Consider the following 16345-nt stretch of genomic DNA (forward strand, 5'->3'; position numbering starts at 1 on the left):
TCCTTGGAGAGGGGCAAAGGCATTAGCAGCTGGGAGGCTAGGAAAGGCCACATGAAGAAGCTGAGACTTCAAGGAAACTAGGGATTCCAACAGGTGAAGGTAAGGAAGGAGGGCATCCCCATCTTGGGTAACATCCAGTGCAAGGAACAGAGATGGAGTGCTCTGTTGGAGGGACTACCAAGACCAGAATGACAAGCATTTAGCTTGTGGCTGAGAGGAATATAGAATCAGGCCAAACAGGAAGCATGCACCAGGTTATAAAGTGCCAAACAGAATGGACTGGAAGGAGCATGGGACAGGTGGCTTTTTCACTTCTGTGTATTTGCATTCCCAATCAGCTCTTTTTTGACTTCTTTGGAAAGACTTGCCATGGTGGATTCAAGTATTTGTAGTCTGATAATTATTTGCTGTGCAGGTCATCAATTCTGCCATTTGTTTTTTTTTTTAGCTTCTTTCAAGATTCTTATTTCTAGTTTGAACATCTTGATGCAGTTCTAGGCTCTCTTGGGAGACCAGGGGTTCTATTTCCTGGAGTGTTGATTCTAATGTCTTTTGTCTTGCAATATTTAGAGACATTTGCGGTCATTTAGATGTTTTGGTAGCTATCTTCTCTTCTGTTTTAATAACTTCTCTGTTGATTTATCTATTTGAGCACTGGGTTGTTGTGCACTCACATCAAACTTGAACCAGCCCATAACTCCTTGGATTACTCCAACCCTTCCACTCCTCTGCCAGCCACGTTCCCTTCAAACCTGTATCAGTCCATCACTCCATCTTGTTCTCATCCTGTTACCTTCTCCCTTACCCCCAACCTCTTGGAATTTTCAATTTGAGATGCCCATGGGTCATCCAGTTTGAGACGTCCAGTAGACAAATTGGTAATGTAGGATAGGACTAATTTAGGGATGGATATTTAAATCTAGAAGTCATCTATCTAGAGATATTTAAACCCATGGGAACTGAAGTGGCCAATCAACAAGCATTTATTAAGCAACCATCTACTATATCCTAAGCATTGTGCTAAGTGCTGGGAATACAAAGATGCAAATGAAAGTCTCTGCCCTCCAAGAGTTTAAAATCTAAGTGAAGACAATACGTAGATATATATGGACTATTTACAAAATAAATAGGAGGTAATTTTTGGAGGAGGGGTCCCTAGGAGTTGGGAGGGATCAGGAGGTGGTGCTTGATCTACATAGTGAAGGAAACAAGGGGCTCTTAAGAGGCAGAGGCAAGGAGAGAATGCATCCCACATATGGGGGACAGCTTGTGCAGAGGTCTGGTGACAGGAGACAGAGTGCTGTGTGCGAAGAATCAGAAAGCCAGCAGAGTTTGTCAAGGGAAATGATACTAAAGCTGGAAAGGGAGGTTAGGAACGAAAATGCCAAACAGAGTTTTTGTTTTATCCAGGAGGCTAAAGGAGCCAGCAATTTAGTGAATAGGGAAGTGACAGGATCAGAACTGCACTTTAGGAAAATCACTTTGGCAAGCCTGGAGAGGGAAGAGGTGGAAGAGGGAAGGGGCAGTGAGACCAATTAGGAGGCTGCAATCATCCAGGTGAGAGGGAATAGCAGAATAGCTCAATAGCGTGGTGGCAATTTGCCTCTGTGTGAGAGACCAGTAGGGGGTATATGGTGGAGGGAGAAATGGCAAGACTTGGAAAATGGCTGGATAGTTGGGATGAGCGGATGAAGACTCAAGAATAACCCTGAGGTTGCAAACCTGGGGGACTGGAAGGATGGTGGCTGCCTTTGATAGAAAAAAGGGAATTTTTGGAAAAGGGGTGGGAAGGAAAGAATAATGAGTTCTGTCTTGGACGTGTTGAGTTGAAAGTGCTCGGTGCCGATCTAGGAAGGGTCGGGGCGGGATTCGAACCTAAGGCTCGAGCGCAGTTTTCCCCGCGCCCCACGCCCCTGTCACCACGTGGTCTCCAGGAGGTTCGGCGAGGAGGCACCGTGCGCTCCGCCGCCTGGGACTAGCGCCGCCACTTCCGGGAGCCTCCTTCCCTTCTCTCCAGGCTCGGGCTCCACCCGCAAGCGCCCCAAAGGATCAGCGCTCCCCGCCCCTCTTCTCTCCTCCGCGCGCACCCGCGCACGCGCGCCCTCGCTTCCGCCTCTTTCCTCCCTTCGCGCGCGCCCTCCCTTTCTCCCCCTTCCCTCTCGGCCCCTCGGCTCGCGCGCGCCCTCCTCCCCCCCGCAGCGAGGCGCGAGTAGGTCCTCGCATTCGCTCGCTCGCTCGGCCGCGGTCCGCGGCGGTTGCTGCCCCGCGTTAGGGGAGGCACTTCCGGTGTGTGACTGGGTGGCCGGATGACGTGGCTGAGTCAGAGGAAGAAGCTGAGGCGAAAGCAGCGGCGGCGGAGCGGACTCGGCGGGGCGGGGGCTACGCTCGGCCGCGGGCGGTGACGGCGACGGCAACGACGGCGGGTCCGGTTCGGGCAGCGCCGAAGCGGCAGGGGCAGCGGCTGGGCCCCGGCCCTGTGCGTCCGTGCGCGCGCGCCCCTTGGATGTGAATTGGCGGCGGCGGCAGCGGAGGAGCCTCGGGCGGAGGGCCGGCCGGCGCCGGGCGAAGGGGAGTGCGCACCATGGAGCCGCGGCGGGGGGTCACCCGCGCGGCCGCGGCTGTGGCGCTGCTGCTGCTGCTGCTGCCGCCCCGGGGTCGGGCGGACGAGCACGACCACACGGTGAGGCGCCGCGCGGCCTCGGCCTCGCTTCCCGGAGGCCTCGGGCGGGCCGGGCCGGCTCGGACGGAGCCTCCGAGCTCCGTGCAGGGAGCGCCGGGCCTGACCGGGCGCGGGAGGGGACCGGGCCCAGACCCGGGGACCTGGGGCACTTTCCGCGGGGTGTGAACTTCGGGGGGCGGTCGCCCACGGGTCCGGGCGTCCCGGAGCTGTGCGGTTCGACACAATGGGATTAAACCCAGTATCCTGGTGGACGCAGAGAGCGCTGACCACTTGTGGTGGCCGCCTCTTCCGTAGAGCCTCCAGGCCCCAGAAGGGCTCTGTCCTCCTCCGGCCTGAAGGAGTGGGACGGCACTCCTGGGCTCTGGCAGTAGAGGAGGGTCATTCCACGTGGGCACTCCTCCACCTCCACGCAGGCCCGCGCTGTGGCCGTGCCAGCAACTTTTCTCCCCCCTCTCAGGCCCCTGCTCTGGACCCGGAGAAGGGCTCGGCTGCACAGGCGCTTGTTTTGGATTGTAATCTTGAAGTAGGCAAGGCCAGAGCAGGCTGGGGACAAAGATTTCCTTCTGCCTTTAATGAATTGTCAAGTGGACTGAATTAACCCTTTAGAGTCAGAGCCACTTTTGGACTCTTTACTTGGAACGACTTTTCTTGGGCGCTCATGACTTGAGTTCTTTTCCAAATGCTGGGATGTTATTAACAGAACCTGAAAGTCTCCGCTTAGAGATTGGGGTGGAAAGCGGGACAGGCTTCCGGCTCTGATCCGTCAGCCTTATTATCTTGCAAAGGCTCTTAGGAGGACCCTAAGTGATGGTTGTGTATTTAAGGGAGATGTGATGAGTTCTTCCACTAAGTGTCATTGGACAGACAAGTTACTACCCATATCCCTGGGCCTCAGTTTTCATAGCTGTAAAAGGAAAGAGTGTGGGTCTAGATAGTAGAAGTTCATGGTAGTTCTAATGATCAATGATGTTGGAATTCTGATTTCACTCATCTTTTATAGTTACTGATAAGTGAAAAAAAAACCATGCATGTATGATCCCATGATTCTTTTCATATATTTAAAGGGACTTATTTGAAAATGTACCTTGTTTACCCAGGTATTAGGCTAGATCCTAGATTTTTGACAGCTTCTTTGGCTTCAAAAGTTAACATAAATGCCAAACAGTGTTTTACAAACACTTTTATATTTGGTAAATGAGAAATGATCATCACATCAGGATACTTTCAGAATTAAAGTGAAAAGCATATAATACCGTATTTTATCTGTTTTCATATTGGAATTAAAAAAACCGATTTCATTTGTTTTAGCATTTATCTTGGTTGGAGTTAGGGGATCTGGGTTGTATTGCAGGTCCTTCCATTTAGTAAAAATACATGACCATGGGCAAGTCATATGCGAATGTTATGGACTTTGAGCCTCAGTTTATAGATACTTTTAAAAGTAACTTCTAATTGTAAATATATGATCTGGCTTTAAAAATATTTTATCCTTCCCTCCCCTCCCCCCACCGCTTTTTTTTTTCTTTTGTTACTTCCCAGAGATTCTCTTCCTCAACCAAAGTAGAACTTCTCTGTGTAGTAAATATCGCTAAACAAAAGTATCCAAAAGGACCTGATGGTATGCCTCATTATCCACCTTTATTCCACTTGTTTTCTGAAAGGTGAGAGGTATGCTTCACTATTGGTCACTCCATTGATCATAGTTGTGAAATTTAAAATGTTGCTTTCCTTAACATTCTTGTGGGATTTGTGTAAATTCTTGGTTCTGTTCATTTACTTTCCACTAGATCATGCACTTTTTTCTTAGGCTCCAAGTTCTTTATATTTGTCATCTTTTATTGGTTTAATAGTCTTTTAAATTCTCATGTCATAGTTCAGTCATTCAGTCAATCAGCAAGAATAAATGTTAAGCTCAGTGCTGGGGATACAAAGAATTACAAAACGTGGTCTCTACCCTCAAGAAACTCACATTCTACTTGGGAGACCACTATGTACCTACTAGGCAATCTCTGAAGGAAGGTGCTGAGGAAGGATGAAGGACTAGGAACGACCTTCCCTGGAAAGGATTTGTACTGACTATTGAAGGAAGCCAGGGAGTCTGGGAGAAATTGAAATTAGGAGGGAGGAGCTAGGCACTAAAGAGACAGGGGTATAGCCAGTGCAAATGTACGGAGTGGAATGTCCTGTATGAGTAACAAGGAGAACAGTATGATTAGATCATACAGTGTAAGAGTACTGGAGAGGTAGGAAGGGGCCAGGTTGTGAAGAACTTTAAGTGCCCAAAGGAGGATTTTGTTTGTTCCTGGAGACAATGGGGAGCCATTAGAGTTTAATGAGCAGTGGGTGACATAGTCAGACCTGCCATTTAGGAAAATTACATTAGTAGTTGAGTGGAGGATGGATTGGATCTCTCCTGAGGAAAGACTTGAGCAAGCTGGAAGACCAATCAGAAGACTATTACAGTAATCCAATGGAGAAGTGATCAGGGCTTGAACTATGGTGGTTAATTAAGAGAGTGGAGAGAAAAGGATAGTCTTTTTTTTTTTTCGGGGCATTTGGGGTTAAGTGACTTGCCCAGGGTCACACAGCTAGTAAGTGTTAAGTGTCTGAGGCTGGATTTGAACTCAGGTCCTCCTGACTCCAGGGTGGGTGCTCTATCCACTGTGCCATCCAGCTGCCCCAGAGAAAAGGATATTCTAGGAGAAATGTCATGAAAGTAGAAACAATAAAATTTGATGATAAATTGGGGATTAGCAACTACTGTGATCATAGAGCCTCTTTCTTAGACACTTTTCATTCATTCTCTCCCTCAACACCAGCCCTAATCAGTGGGTACTTTGATTCCAGTTCTTTGTTACTACCTAAAATGTTGCTATATATAATCTTTTACCTCTGTGTTTGACCTTGGTGCAGGGAAGAGTTGGGGGAATGTTTAGTGTATATCTCTAGTTGTGTTAATGGATATAATGTGCACTTTAGTGATTTTTCTAGTATGTTTCTAAATTGTTTTCCAGGACCAATTCATTGTGCCTGTATGAATTTACTTTCCATATAAAAATGTTAAATTTCATGTTAGAATTTTCATTTCTCTTACCTAAATAAATAACTGTAAAAGAGAGCTACTTTAAGTGACCATATAGAATTTTTCCATCCATTAATTTGCTTTTAATCTTTATTGGATGCTTTACAGGTTGAAAGGACAATTGCTAACTCTTTATTTTTTGAATATTTTATAGAAACCACTACTACATTTAGATTAGAAAATTGTTTATTAAGCACTTTGTGCTATTAAAAATACTTTCCTAAGTACTGGATAAGTTTAGGTCCTTGATCTCAAGTTGCTTAGAAGTGATGGGGAAGCAGGACACATCTACATTTAAGTAATTTAGGTAGGTTAATAATTGTGGAACTTGAAGGGACCTTAGCTGGAGTCCAACTCCTTTGTTTTACAGATGGCCAAACTGAGGCCCAGGAAGGTTGTCATTTCCCCAATATCACACGTTTGGCAGGTGGGGGGAAGTCAAACTCAGCTGTTAACTAAAAGGCACGACCCATGCTGCCTTTTAGAAATTAGAATGAGCTAAGTAATTGCAAAGAAGAGGTCCAAATAAATTGTTGTTAGGGATTTTTTTTGGAGTGATTCTTTTTCAGTGGTGTCAAATGTATGAATGTTTATGGGGAGGGTTCTGATTTACAGTTTGTGATTTACATTTCTATACATAGGAAAACTTTTGACTTTTACATTTAGGGAAGAAATGTTTTGAAGATGTTTGAAGGTCTTAATAATTAGAAATAATTAAGCAAAAACATTAAAATGGAATTTTATTCTCAGGAATGTTCATTTCCAGAAATTTGCAGTTTTTTTAAGTCACATATTTCAGATATGAGAAAATCTTAGATAACATGGATCTTATTGATTGCTATAACTCATAGAAAGTTATATTTTAATGAGTTGCTGGGTAAAACTGGAACCATGTGCATGTCAGTTCACTTACCTACACTGAATTGTATTCCCTGATCCTTCATTACTAGGTTTTAAATAAGTATAAGGTATTTGCTTTAAAAGTTAAGGACATGTCCCCTGAAACTTTCCTTTTTCCAAACGTCTCACCATTATAGAATAATTGAATTACTTCAGGAATGTGACAATGAACAGATAGAGAGAGAGGACACTGAGATCAGTTGAAGTTTTTTCTTTTATAGGAGAGACCTGTGAATTTTTGAAGGCAGTGAAAGGAAAAGGAGTGAAAGGAAAAGATATGCTGAGTGAGGGAGTGAAAGTTAAGAGACAGGTTTTATGGGCCCAGTAAATAAGTACTTATGAATTGAATTTACAATTAGAAGGCAGTTTTTAATAGCTTAAGTCAACGAACTTGGATGTGAAGGCTATTTTCCAGTAATAAAATTTAAGGTAAAAGTAAAATTAAGTAAAATCTTAAATTTTTATTGTTTTTTTGGGATGACAAAAAGTTTCAGAAATGTTTAAGGTAACCCATTTTGGCTGTCAGCAATGAATTTATTGAGTACAATTGCCCAAGCTGATTATATATTTGACATTAGTGCCATAGAATGCAAATGCTGTACTGTTTTACAAGTTACTTAGAGTAAAAGTTTTAGATGAGCTGGAAGGACTGTTTTCACCTAGCAGGACATTTCTTATATTATCAAGCATATAAATCTTTTCTTTTCTTTTCTTTTTTTGCCAGGCAGTGGGAGTTAAGTTTCTTGCCCAGGGTCACATAGCTAGTAAGTATCAAGTCTCTGAGGTTGGATTTGAACTCAGGTCCTCCTGAATCCACAGCCGGTGCTCTATCCACTGTGCCACCCAGCTGCCCCAAGCATATAAATCTTTTAAGATGTCCTTAGACCAGGGATTCTCAACGTGGGGTCCATGAACTTACTCTCAAAAATTTTTTGATAGCTGTATTTCAATATAATTGCTTTCCTTTGTAATCCTATGTTTTTTATGCACTTAAAAACATTCTGAGGAGACATAGGCTTCAGTAGACTATCAGAGGGGGTACATGACAAAAAAATGTTAAGAACTGATTTGGATGAAAATGTGTTTAGAGTGACTTCAGAACTTTGGTGGAGAATTCCCAGATTGTTTAATGTAGGAATCCCTGAAAGTTGGCTACTATTAGAATGGACCTTAAACAAGTCATATTGCTTTCTAAAACCCTTTCCTTAATCATAAAATTAGGGTGTTGATCCATCTCACTCTAACTTAAACTTATCCTATAAACTAAGGTCATTCAGCTGTACTTTTATTTTATGTATGTTTTATGTCAGCTAAGTGGCAGGCACACTGGGTAGAGGGGCTAGACCTGTAGTGAGGAAGACCTGAATTCAAATTTGGCCTCAGATACTTGCTCGCTCTGTTAGCCAATAAACATTTATTAAGTGCCTACTGTGTTCCAGGCAAGGTGCTAAGCACGGGGGATCCCCCCCCCCCAAAAGGCATTTCCTGCTTCAAGGAGCTTACATTTTAAAGGGGAAGACAAAACACAAAAAGAAGCTGAAAGGGGGAGAGGGGGGATAGATCCAAGCCAGGGTATCGTGGAGAAGTCAATCAGAGAGATCTGAAGGTAGCGCAGCAGAGTGAGAAATGAGCAATCTGAATTGAGGCCTTTCCTTAAATGGAGGTTTGGGTTTTAGGAGAAAGGGTAGTGATGAGGTGGAATACCAAAGGCTGATGAGTTCTTACAGGAGGATGAATCTATCCAAATAATGAAGGTTCCTAGGGCACGGAAGTTAGTCCCAAACTAGTGCAGCCAGGTAAGAATGAGGAGACTCTGGGTAAGTCACTTAATGGCTATCTGCCTCAGTTTCTTCAACTGTAAAATGGGGACAATAGTGACTTCCTATCAGGGTTGTTGTGAGTTTACAATGCGATAATATTTGCAAAGTGCTTTGCAAACTTAAAAGTGCTATAGTCATGCTAGTATCCTCCCCTTCCTCTTCCTTAATATCGTGTTCTAGATGAGTTCCTCCCAGGAGTTCTTAACCTGGGGGTCTGTGAACTTGCTTTAAATAGTTTTATTACTGTATTTCATTATAGTTTCTTTGTAATTCTAGTTTTATTTCATGCTTTCAAAAGCATTCTGAGCAAGTATGCATATATGCTATATATGTTTGTGTATTTATATCTCTGCTTGGAGACAACTACCAAGGGGGGCAGGTGAGGGGTGAGAGGGGGGTGGGGGGGAGCTGGGGTTCCATTATATAAAAAAGATTAAGAACCCTTTAGACATCTCTAAAATTTTTGGAAATTGTCACATTTTAAATACACCATTAGAATTTTATTTAAAGAAAAGGGGGTGTAGACTTTTGTAAAGAAAACTAATATTCACTAATTTTAGTTTTGGATATTTTAAAATTATCATTATTTAGAACCACTCTTCTGAAGAGCACCAGTTGTTTATGTTTATATATATATATATATCTAATATATATATCTACACACATATATGATTTTATATATGTAGAGTTGTATATACACACACACACACACACACACACACACACACACACACACACAGAGGCTGAGAATCATAGAATACTAGCTCTGGAAAGAATTTTGGGGATTATTTAGTTTACCTCTATGTTTTACTGATGAAGAAACTACGAGTCGACTAAGACCTTGATGTTTGAACTACCAGTCCTTTTATCCCCACCCCCCATGTGTCTTTTACAAACAGTTATCAGAATGTTTATCTAGAAAGATCTCAGCATTAAAAACCAACCAGCAAAAGAACAATTACTATTAACATTGCATTGTTTTGTATTTTTCTCTAGTGTATGTCTTTTGTCAGCTAAAGTAAGTTTCTCAAGGTCAGGGACTGAAATTTTTCTTTTGTGCCTCTTACATTGCCTAGCATAGTGCTAGATAAGATGGATCTTCAATGAATGTTTATTAAAATAAATTGATTGGGGGCTGGCAGAGAAAAGAGTACTCAAAAGTGGAATTATTTTTTTTGCTGGTATGAAGAGAACACTGGACACTGCTTACCAGTCACAGGGCTCTACCTAGCTATCACTCAGAATTCTAAACCTCATCTTCTCCCTGGTCCTTTAGTGTCCTTGGCATCCTGGGAGTCTCTAGTGTCAGAAGACCCACTAAATGCCCAATATAGATGGTACTCAGCTCTTACCATAAAAACATATTACGCCATTAGACGGTTTTCAAAAATGGCATTGCTGCTTTGTTGTGGCTTTTGCCTGTATTTCCTTTCCACGAGCTCTTGAAAACATGTTTTAGAAAGAAAGCAAAAATTAACTCCTTCCAGTAAGATCAATATCATCTATGCTTTATTTTATATATAGCTAGCAAGAAGTCTTTTATTTATTTTTTTTGGTTTTGTTTTTTTGGGGGGGCAATGGGGGTTAAGTGACTTGCCCAGGGTCATACAGCTAGTAAGTCTCAAGTGTCTGAGGCCGGATTTGAACTCAGGTACTCCTGAATCCAGGGCCGGTGCTTTATCCTCTGTGCCACCTAGCTGCCCCCTTAATTTTGTTTTTACTTCTATTTTTATAGACTCATAAACTAGGTGTGTTCACTTGAAATAAATTGGGATTAGGAAGATATCCGAAAAACTGAATGGATGTAACTAAAACAAAGTATTTTTCTGAGTTGAAATTATTATATGTTTACAAAAGAGATAATGAAAGTTACTGAAATTATGATTTCTAAAGCTTTCATTAATGGATTGTACCTATTTGCAATATTATATGTTGTATATATTATAAAATTATCCATTCCTCTTTTGCCATGATAATAAAAACTAATAAAAACTTGATTACACATAACTCAAGCCTTCATTGACATTGTTGGATTCCTAATTATTTTATTAGAGTTTACATGGATATTATAGTAACATTTTCTAGATGAATTATTGTTCTCATGATAATTAATTTAGGAAGAAAAAAGTTTTCTTAAATGCAGCAGCATAGTATACACTGTTTTAGACAAGTGAGGGACTAACAACATCCATGACCTGAGAATAATACTGCTTCCTTGTCAGAACAAAACTGCAGTTCCTTTTCAGGTTAATTTGTTTTTCCTTTATGTTTTTTTCTTGGGGCCAATTTGAAAGCTAAAAAATGACAAAGTTTCTGTCACTTTATAATCCCTGGCTGTTGTTATTTCTTCTCATATTCACTTCTTGGATTTAGGATTTTATTTTATGGTTAATATAATTGATTGGGAGGGGCAGCTAGGTGGCACAGTGGATGGAGCATCGGCCCTGGATTCAGGAGTACCTGAGTTCAAATCCGACCTCAGACACTTGAGACTTACTAGCTGTGTGACCCTGGGCAAGTCACTTAATCCCCATTGCCCTGCAAAAAAAAAAATTATATATATATATATATAATTGACTGGGATTTAAATCTAAATGATTTCAATTCTAGTTTCTAGATTATGTAAGACAAATTAATGCCTATTTTATACATTTTTAAAAGTTCATAATTCTCTATCAAGTTTATATACAAACACATTTTGATCAATATATTACTGTGACCAGTATCTTTGACCTTGGACACACATAAAGCATTACAAAAAATTTATGTTTGTAAGAAATGAAATTAACTGTCAAAATCCTTCATGTCCAAGGATTAAAGTTTAATCTTATTTTTGCTTTCTTATTCTCTTTTCCCATAAGGACACTCTCTTAATCCCTAATTATAAAATAAAGAAATTGGACTAGATCAGAGGTTCTTAACCCATGGGGTTTAACTATGAGATTTGTGGATAGATTTCACTGGGTCTGTGAACTTGGATGGGAAAGAAAATTTCACAAACTTCTAACTGAAATTTAGCTTTTCCTCTACTTAAAATCATCCTGAGAATGGTCCACCTGACTGTCCAAGAGGAATCCATAACTCAAAAAACGTTAAAGACTCCTGGACTAGATGATTCCTAAAAGTCTCTTCTAGCTCTAAAATTCTGTGATTTTTCTATAGCTACCAATTGATATTTTTCATATTTTATTGTCTTCTGAATCTTTACATTTAAATATTTCATAAGATGTTTTTTCATTTTAATCCACAAATATTTATCACTTGTCGGACACTTGGCATTTTAAATAACCCAAATAGATGATAAGATAAGCATTGTCCTAATTCATTCAACAAACATTGAATTCCTACCAAGTGTACCTCTTTGTTAATACTGGGGGGGAGGGGGAAGAAGGAGACACAAAAAACATATGAGAAGAGACAGTTGTTGCCCCTAAGGAAAGTATCTTTTTAGGGAAGAAAATAGACATTTCATATTTCCATCATGGAGATGCATGTTTATTAACCTCTATGTATAACAGTTCCTTTGGTGGGAGTGGGTCAGGTGCAGGTGTTTCAGGCACTTGGGAAGATCTGATTAATTTAAAATCAGCTTAATTATAAAAGAGGTCAGAAGCCAGCAGAATGAATCACTGGAAGTCGATGCTGGATCACACTTGGAAAGAAAAAACTATAGAAATACATATGTGTACAATAGCAAATGATCTCTGTGTCATAGTGAATGAAAAACCTAAGCATGAACCAGCAACACAGTGGTAAGCATTTTTTAAAAAGTCATCACAGTACAGACACAGCTACACAGGAGAATATGGAGGAATTGTGGAGTAGTAGTGTAAATTTTTTTTTTTAAGTGAGGCAGTTGGGATTAAGTGACTTGCCCAGGGTCACACAGCTAGTAAGTGTTAAGTGTCTGAGGCTGGATTTGAACTCAGGTACTCCTGACTCCAGGGCCGGTGCTCTATCCACTTCGCCATCTAGCTGCCCCTGTAGTGTAAATTGTAACCAACATTCCTATAGTGCTTTAAGGTTTGCAAAGCATTTCAAATACATTATCTTATTTGATCCTTACAACACTTTGAGGTAGACACTATTATCTTGATTCACAGATAGGATGTTGAGGGCTAAAGGGTTAAATGATTTACCTCTGGTAAACCAGCTAGGATTTTGTCCCCAAGTTACAGGAGGTTCAGACCTCTATGTTCTTTCTATTAAATCATGTAATCCATTTTAGTTAATATTTTGTTTTTTTGAAAAGCTGTCATTTATAAGCTATGAAAAATTAGATAATTTGATAAAAGGATCAAATTAGTTAACATGTAAAGTGCTTTGTAAACTTTAAAGTGCTATATAAATGCTAGTTATTATTATTAATTGCTAGGTTCAGACCGTTGGTGTATGGAACTCCCAGTGTGGAAACACCAGCAACTGTTTTTCATTTTAAACTCTTCAGAGATTTGCTTGGAGCACAAAAGAGCTCAAGTGAGTTACCCAGGAACACACAGCCAGTATGTCACAGGTGGGACTTAAACTTGAAAGGGGTCTCAGGATCCTTTTATACTATTAAAAATTATAAAGAGAGTTTTGGTTTATGTGGGTTATGTTTATTGTAATTTGCCATGTTAGAAATGAAAACATTTTAGTAGTATTACAAAAAATAGCTTGGATCTCATGGATCTCATGAAAGAGTCTCAGACCCTCGGGGTGCTAGATTACACTTTGAGAACTGCTATTGTACACCGTGCTGTTTCTTGTTTTAAAAGTTTTTATGTTTCCTTAAGTAAGTGACATTTGCAGAGAATGGAGTTCCCTGCTTAATTGGATTTTTTTTAACCCTTGTCGAAAAGTCTTTAAAAAAATTTTTCGGTCTGTTTTCTTGTCTTATTGTATTGAATGTATTTGAATGTTTCAGATTTCCTTCACTGAACATGGATTCTGTATAATCTTGTAGACATTATGGGAGATGTCTGTATTAGGACTGATGCTAAGACATCCATGAAGTTGTGTGTGTGTGTGTTTATTTGTTTTTTGTTTTTTTTTAGTGAGGCAATTGGGGTTAAGTGACTTGCCCAGGGTCACACAGCTTTGTAAGTGTTAAGTGTCTGAGGCCGGATTTGAACTCAGGTATTCCTGAATCCAGGGCCAGTCCTCTATCCACTGCGCCACCTAGCTGCCCCTGTGTGCGTGTTTATTAAGTAGCTTGAATTCTTATTTGCTTGTTTTCCTAAAAATCTAATGTAGCTAATTGGCATTGGGGTTAAATGCCAATTTGGGTTAAATTGAGGTTTCTGTATAATTTTGTCTTGATAAAAATGAAAAAATAGTATTCTCACTTTAATAATATACCTGGATTTCATTGAAACGACAATCAGTTTTCATGTTTATAAAAATTTACAAGGTTCAAAGGCAAGATATGAAATACAATTTAACAAGTATTTATTGTTATCAGGTCCCTACTACCTGCAAGTAGATGCTAAGGGGGATGGGAAGATAAATGCTAGGGCCCATGTTTCAAGGACCTGAGTGTTTTTTTCCTTGAGTCTTTTGAATCTATTAAAACACCTACAATTTTACTTTCATCATTAGTTATTTTATGGTGTGAGGAAAGTGAAGTCATTAAAGATACAGAAGACCAAGCCTTTTGCAACTTTGATACCCCCACCCCTGCTTAGAATTGATGTATATGCCATGTGTGTATTTGTGTATAATCATTAGGGTTTGACTTTCTGTCATAAATGTAAAGGATGCTATTCATCCATCTCATACTTTACTGTTTGGTAGCACTTTTTGTTTGGATTACTCATTAGAATTTTTTTTTTCTTTAAAATAAGCATTGGGGCAGCTAGGTGGCTAAAGCACCGGCCCTGGATTCAGGAGGACCTGAGTTCAAATGCGGCCTCAGACACTTGACAATTTACTAGCTGTGTGACCCTGGGCAAGTCACTGAACCCCAATTGCCCCCCCCCCCCCCCCCCCCCCCCGTCCAAAAGCATCATACTGTGTAGAATGTGAACTAGATTTGCAGTCAGGAGACCCTGTTTAGCCACTGAGTAGTGTGACTTTGTGAAAGTCACTTCACTTGTCTGAGCCTTGGTTTCCTCATCTGCAAAATGACTGGGAACTGGCCAGATAATCCCCAAGGTCCTTTCTGGCTCTAAAGTCCTGGGAACTATTTTCCCAGCTGGATTATAAACTAAAGCACTGGTGCTGTTTTGTGTTCCTAGCGATTTATAATGCTCCGCGTAACATGATTGACCTAGATATTTGTTGTCGACATGCTCCCAGTTATAGTAAATAAATAAGTATTGTATTAGAGAGGTAGGCATAGAATGAAGGGTTAGTGCGGCCTTGGGGAAGTTAGAACTTCCCCGAGCTTCTCTTTGTCATCACCAAATTGAGGGGGTTGGACTCCAAGTTTCCTTGTAGCTTTAAATTTGTATTGGTAGAATTTACTCATTGTGTGTTATGTAGTAAAAAGAGTCCTGCATTAGGAATCAGGAAACGGGTTCAAATTCTGGTTCTGTATTTTAGTGACTTTGTGGTTCTGAGCAAATGCTCTCTGCGTATTAGTTTTCTCATCTGTAATATAATAAAACTTGTACTTTGTATCGCATAGATCTTTGTGAGGAAGTTACTTTGGGGGTGTGTGTGTAAAGGTCTATGCAAATGTGAACTAATTATAAAATGAAAAAGGTTAGTTGAAGGTGACTACAAGCGTTAAGCCTGGGTGAATTGGAAGAATTGTCATCATAGAAAAAAATAGGATAATTGGAAGGGAAAAATTTCCACTAGATAAATGATAAATTTTGTTTTTGTTTTTTTGGTGGTGACAGATTGAGTAGAAATGTCTTGTAATAAATTGGACATAAAGACTTGAAAACTTATTTTTGATGTACCAGGATTGGAGATAGAGATTTAAGGAGGCATTAGCATGGTGGTAATTGTGGAACGGCTCTCAGGAAGATTGTACAGAGGGAAGTGGAGCTGGGAGCATTGTCTTGTAAGTTGCTCAAGTAGGAAGAGAAGCCAATTTGTTAACAGTGTAGTGTCAATAAGTAGGCAAGCATATGATTATTTCCTCTAAGGTATATGTACAACTGTTACTTGATATTTGCTACTGATATAAAATCAATTCTGTGTTTAGATGGAAAAAATGAGAATATTTTTAGGAGAGGGAAGGTTTTGTGGGGGATAGTATTTAGAGCTAGAAGGGACCAGAGAAGTTATCTACCTCATTAATAGGGAAACTGGGGCCCAGAGAGATGATGATTTGCTTAAGGTTGTAGATAAAGTAGCATGCAGCTTGAGTTTGTATCCAGGTCCTTTGGCTCCACATCCATGTTTTTCTTGTTGTTAAACTGTTTTCTTATTCATAATTATATACTAAAATTTATTCCTCTTATAAAATTAAAGAATATTAGAGTTGGAAGGGAACCTTAGAGATTAATTTATAGATGAGGAAATGGAGATCCACACTTACACAGCTAAATTTGGGGCTAGTCTGAAACTAGGGGCTGGTATTCTGATGGAAGGCAGTTCTAGGTGTTTTGTGCTATCCTTTGTGTGCATTGTGAATTGCCTGAATTTAGTGCTTTTGCAATTCAGTCTACTTTATTTTAAAATTACATTTTATTGTCATCTTTTATTTTTATGTAACCTGTATTTCCTCTTGAATCCTTCTCCCCTCTCCCTCCTAGAGCCTCATACCTCCTCTTTTTTGTGTGTGTGTGTGTTGGGGTTAAGTAACTTGCCCAGGGTCACACAACTAGTAAATGGCCAGTGTCTGAGGTCGGATTTGAACTCAGGTTCTCCTGACTCCAGGTCCAGTGCTCTATCCACTGCACCACCTAGCTGCCCCAAGTCATACCT

At 40.5% G+C, this 16345-nt stretch overlaps 1 protein-coding gene across 2 annotated transcripts in view; it reads left to right on the plus strand.

Moving 5' to 3' along the window:
* Nucleotides 1-2133: 2133 nt before the first annotated feature.
* TM9SF3 (transmembrane 9 superfamily member 3) overlaps nt 2134-16345 on the plus strand; it is a 69658-nt gene continuing 55446 nt past the window's right edge. The window contains exon 1 of one of the 2 annotated variants that reach the window (XM_043982543.1): nt 2134-2680. In XM_043982543.1, coding sequence (XP_043838478.1) covers nt 2582-2680 — 99 coding nt within the window. In that variant the 5' untranslated portion in view covers nt 2134-2581. The remainder of the gene's footprint in view (nt 2681-16345) is intronic. The other variant, XM_043982542.1, reaches the window with a different exon arrangement.

The sequence above is a fragment of the Dromiciops gliroides genome, chromosome 2 (assembly GCF_019393635.1).
Source record: "Dromiciops gliroides isolate mDroGli1 chromosome 2, mDroGli1.pri, whole genome shotgun sequence".
NCBI classification, from domain to species: domain Eukaryota; kingdom Metazoa; phylum Chordata; class Mammalia; order Microbiotheria; family Microbiotheriidae; genus Dromiciops; species Dromiciops gliroides.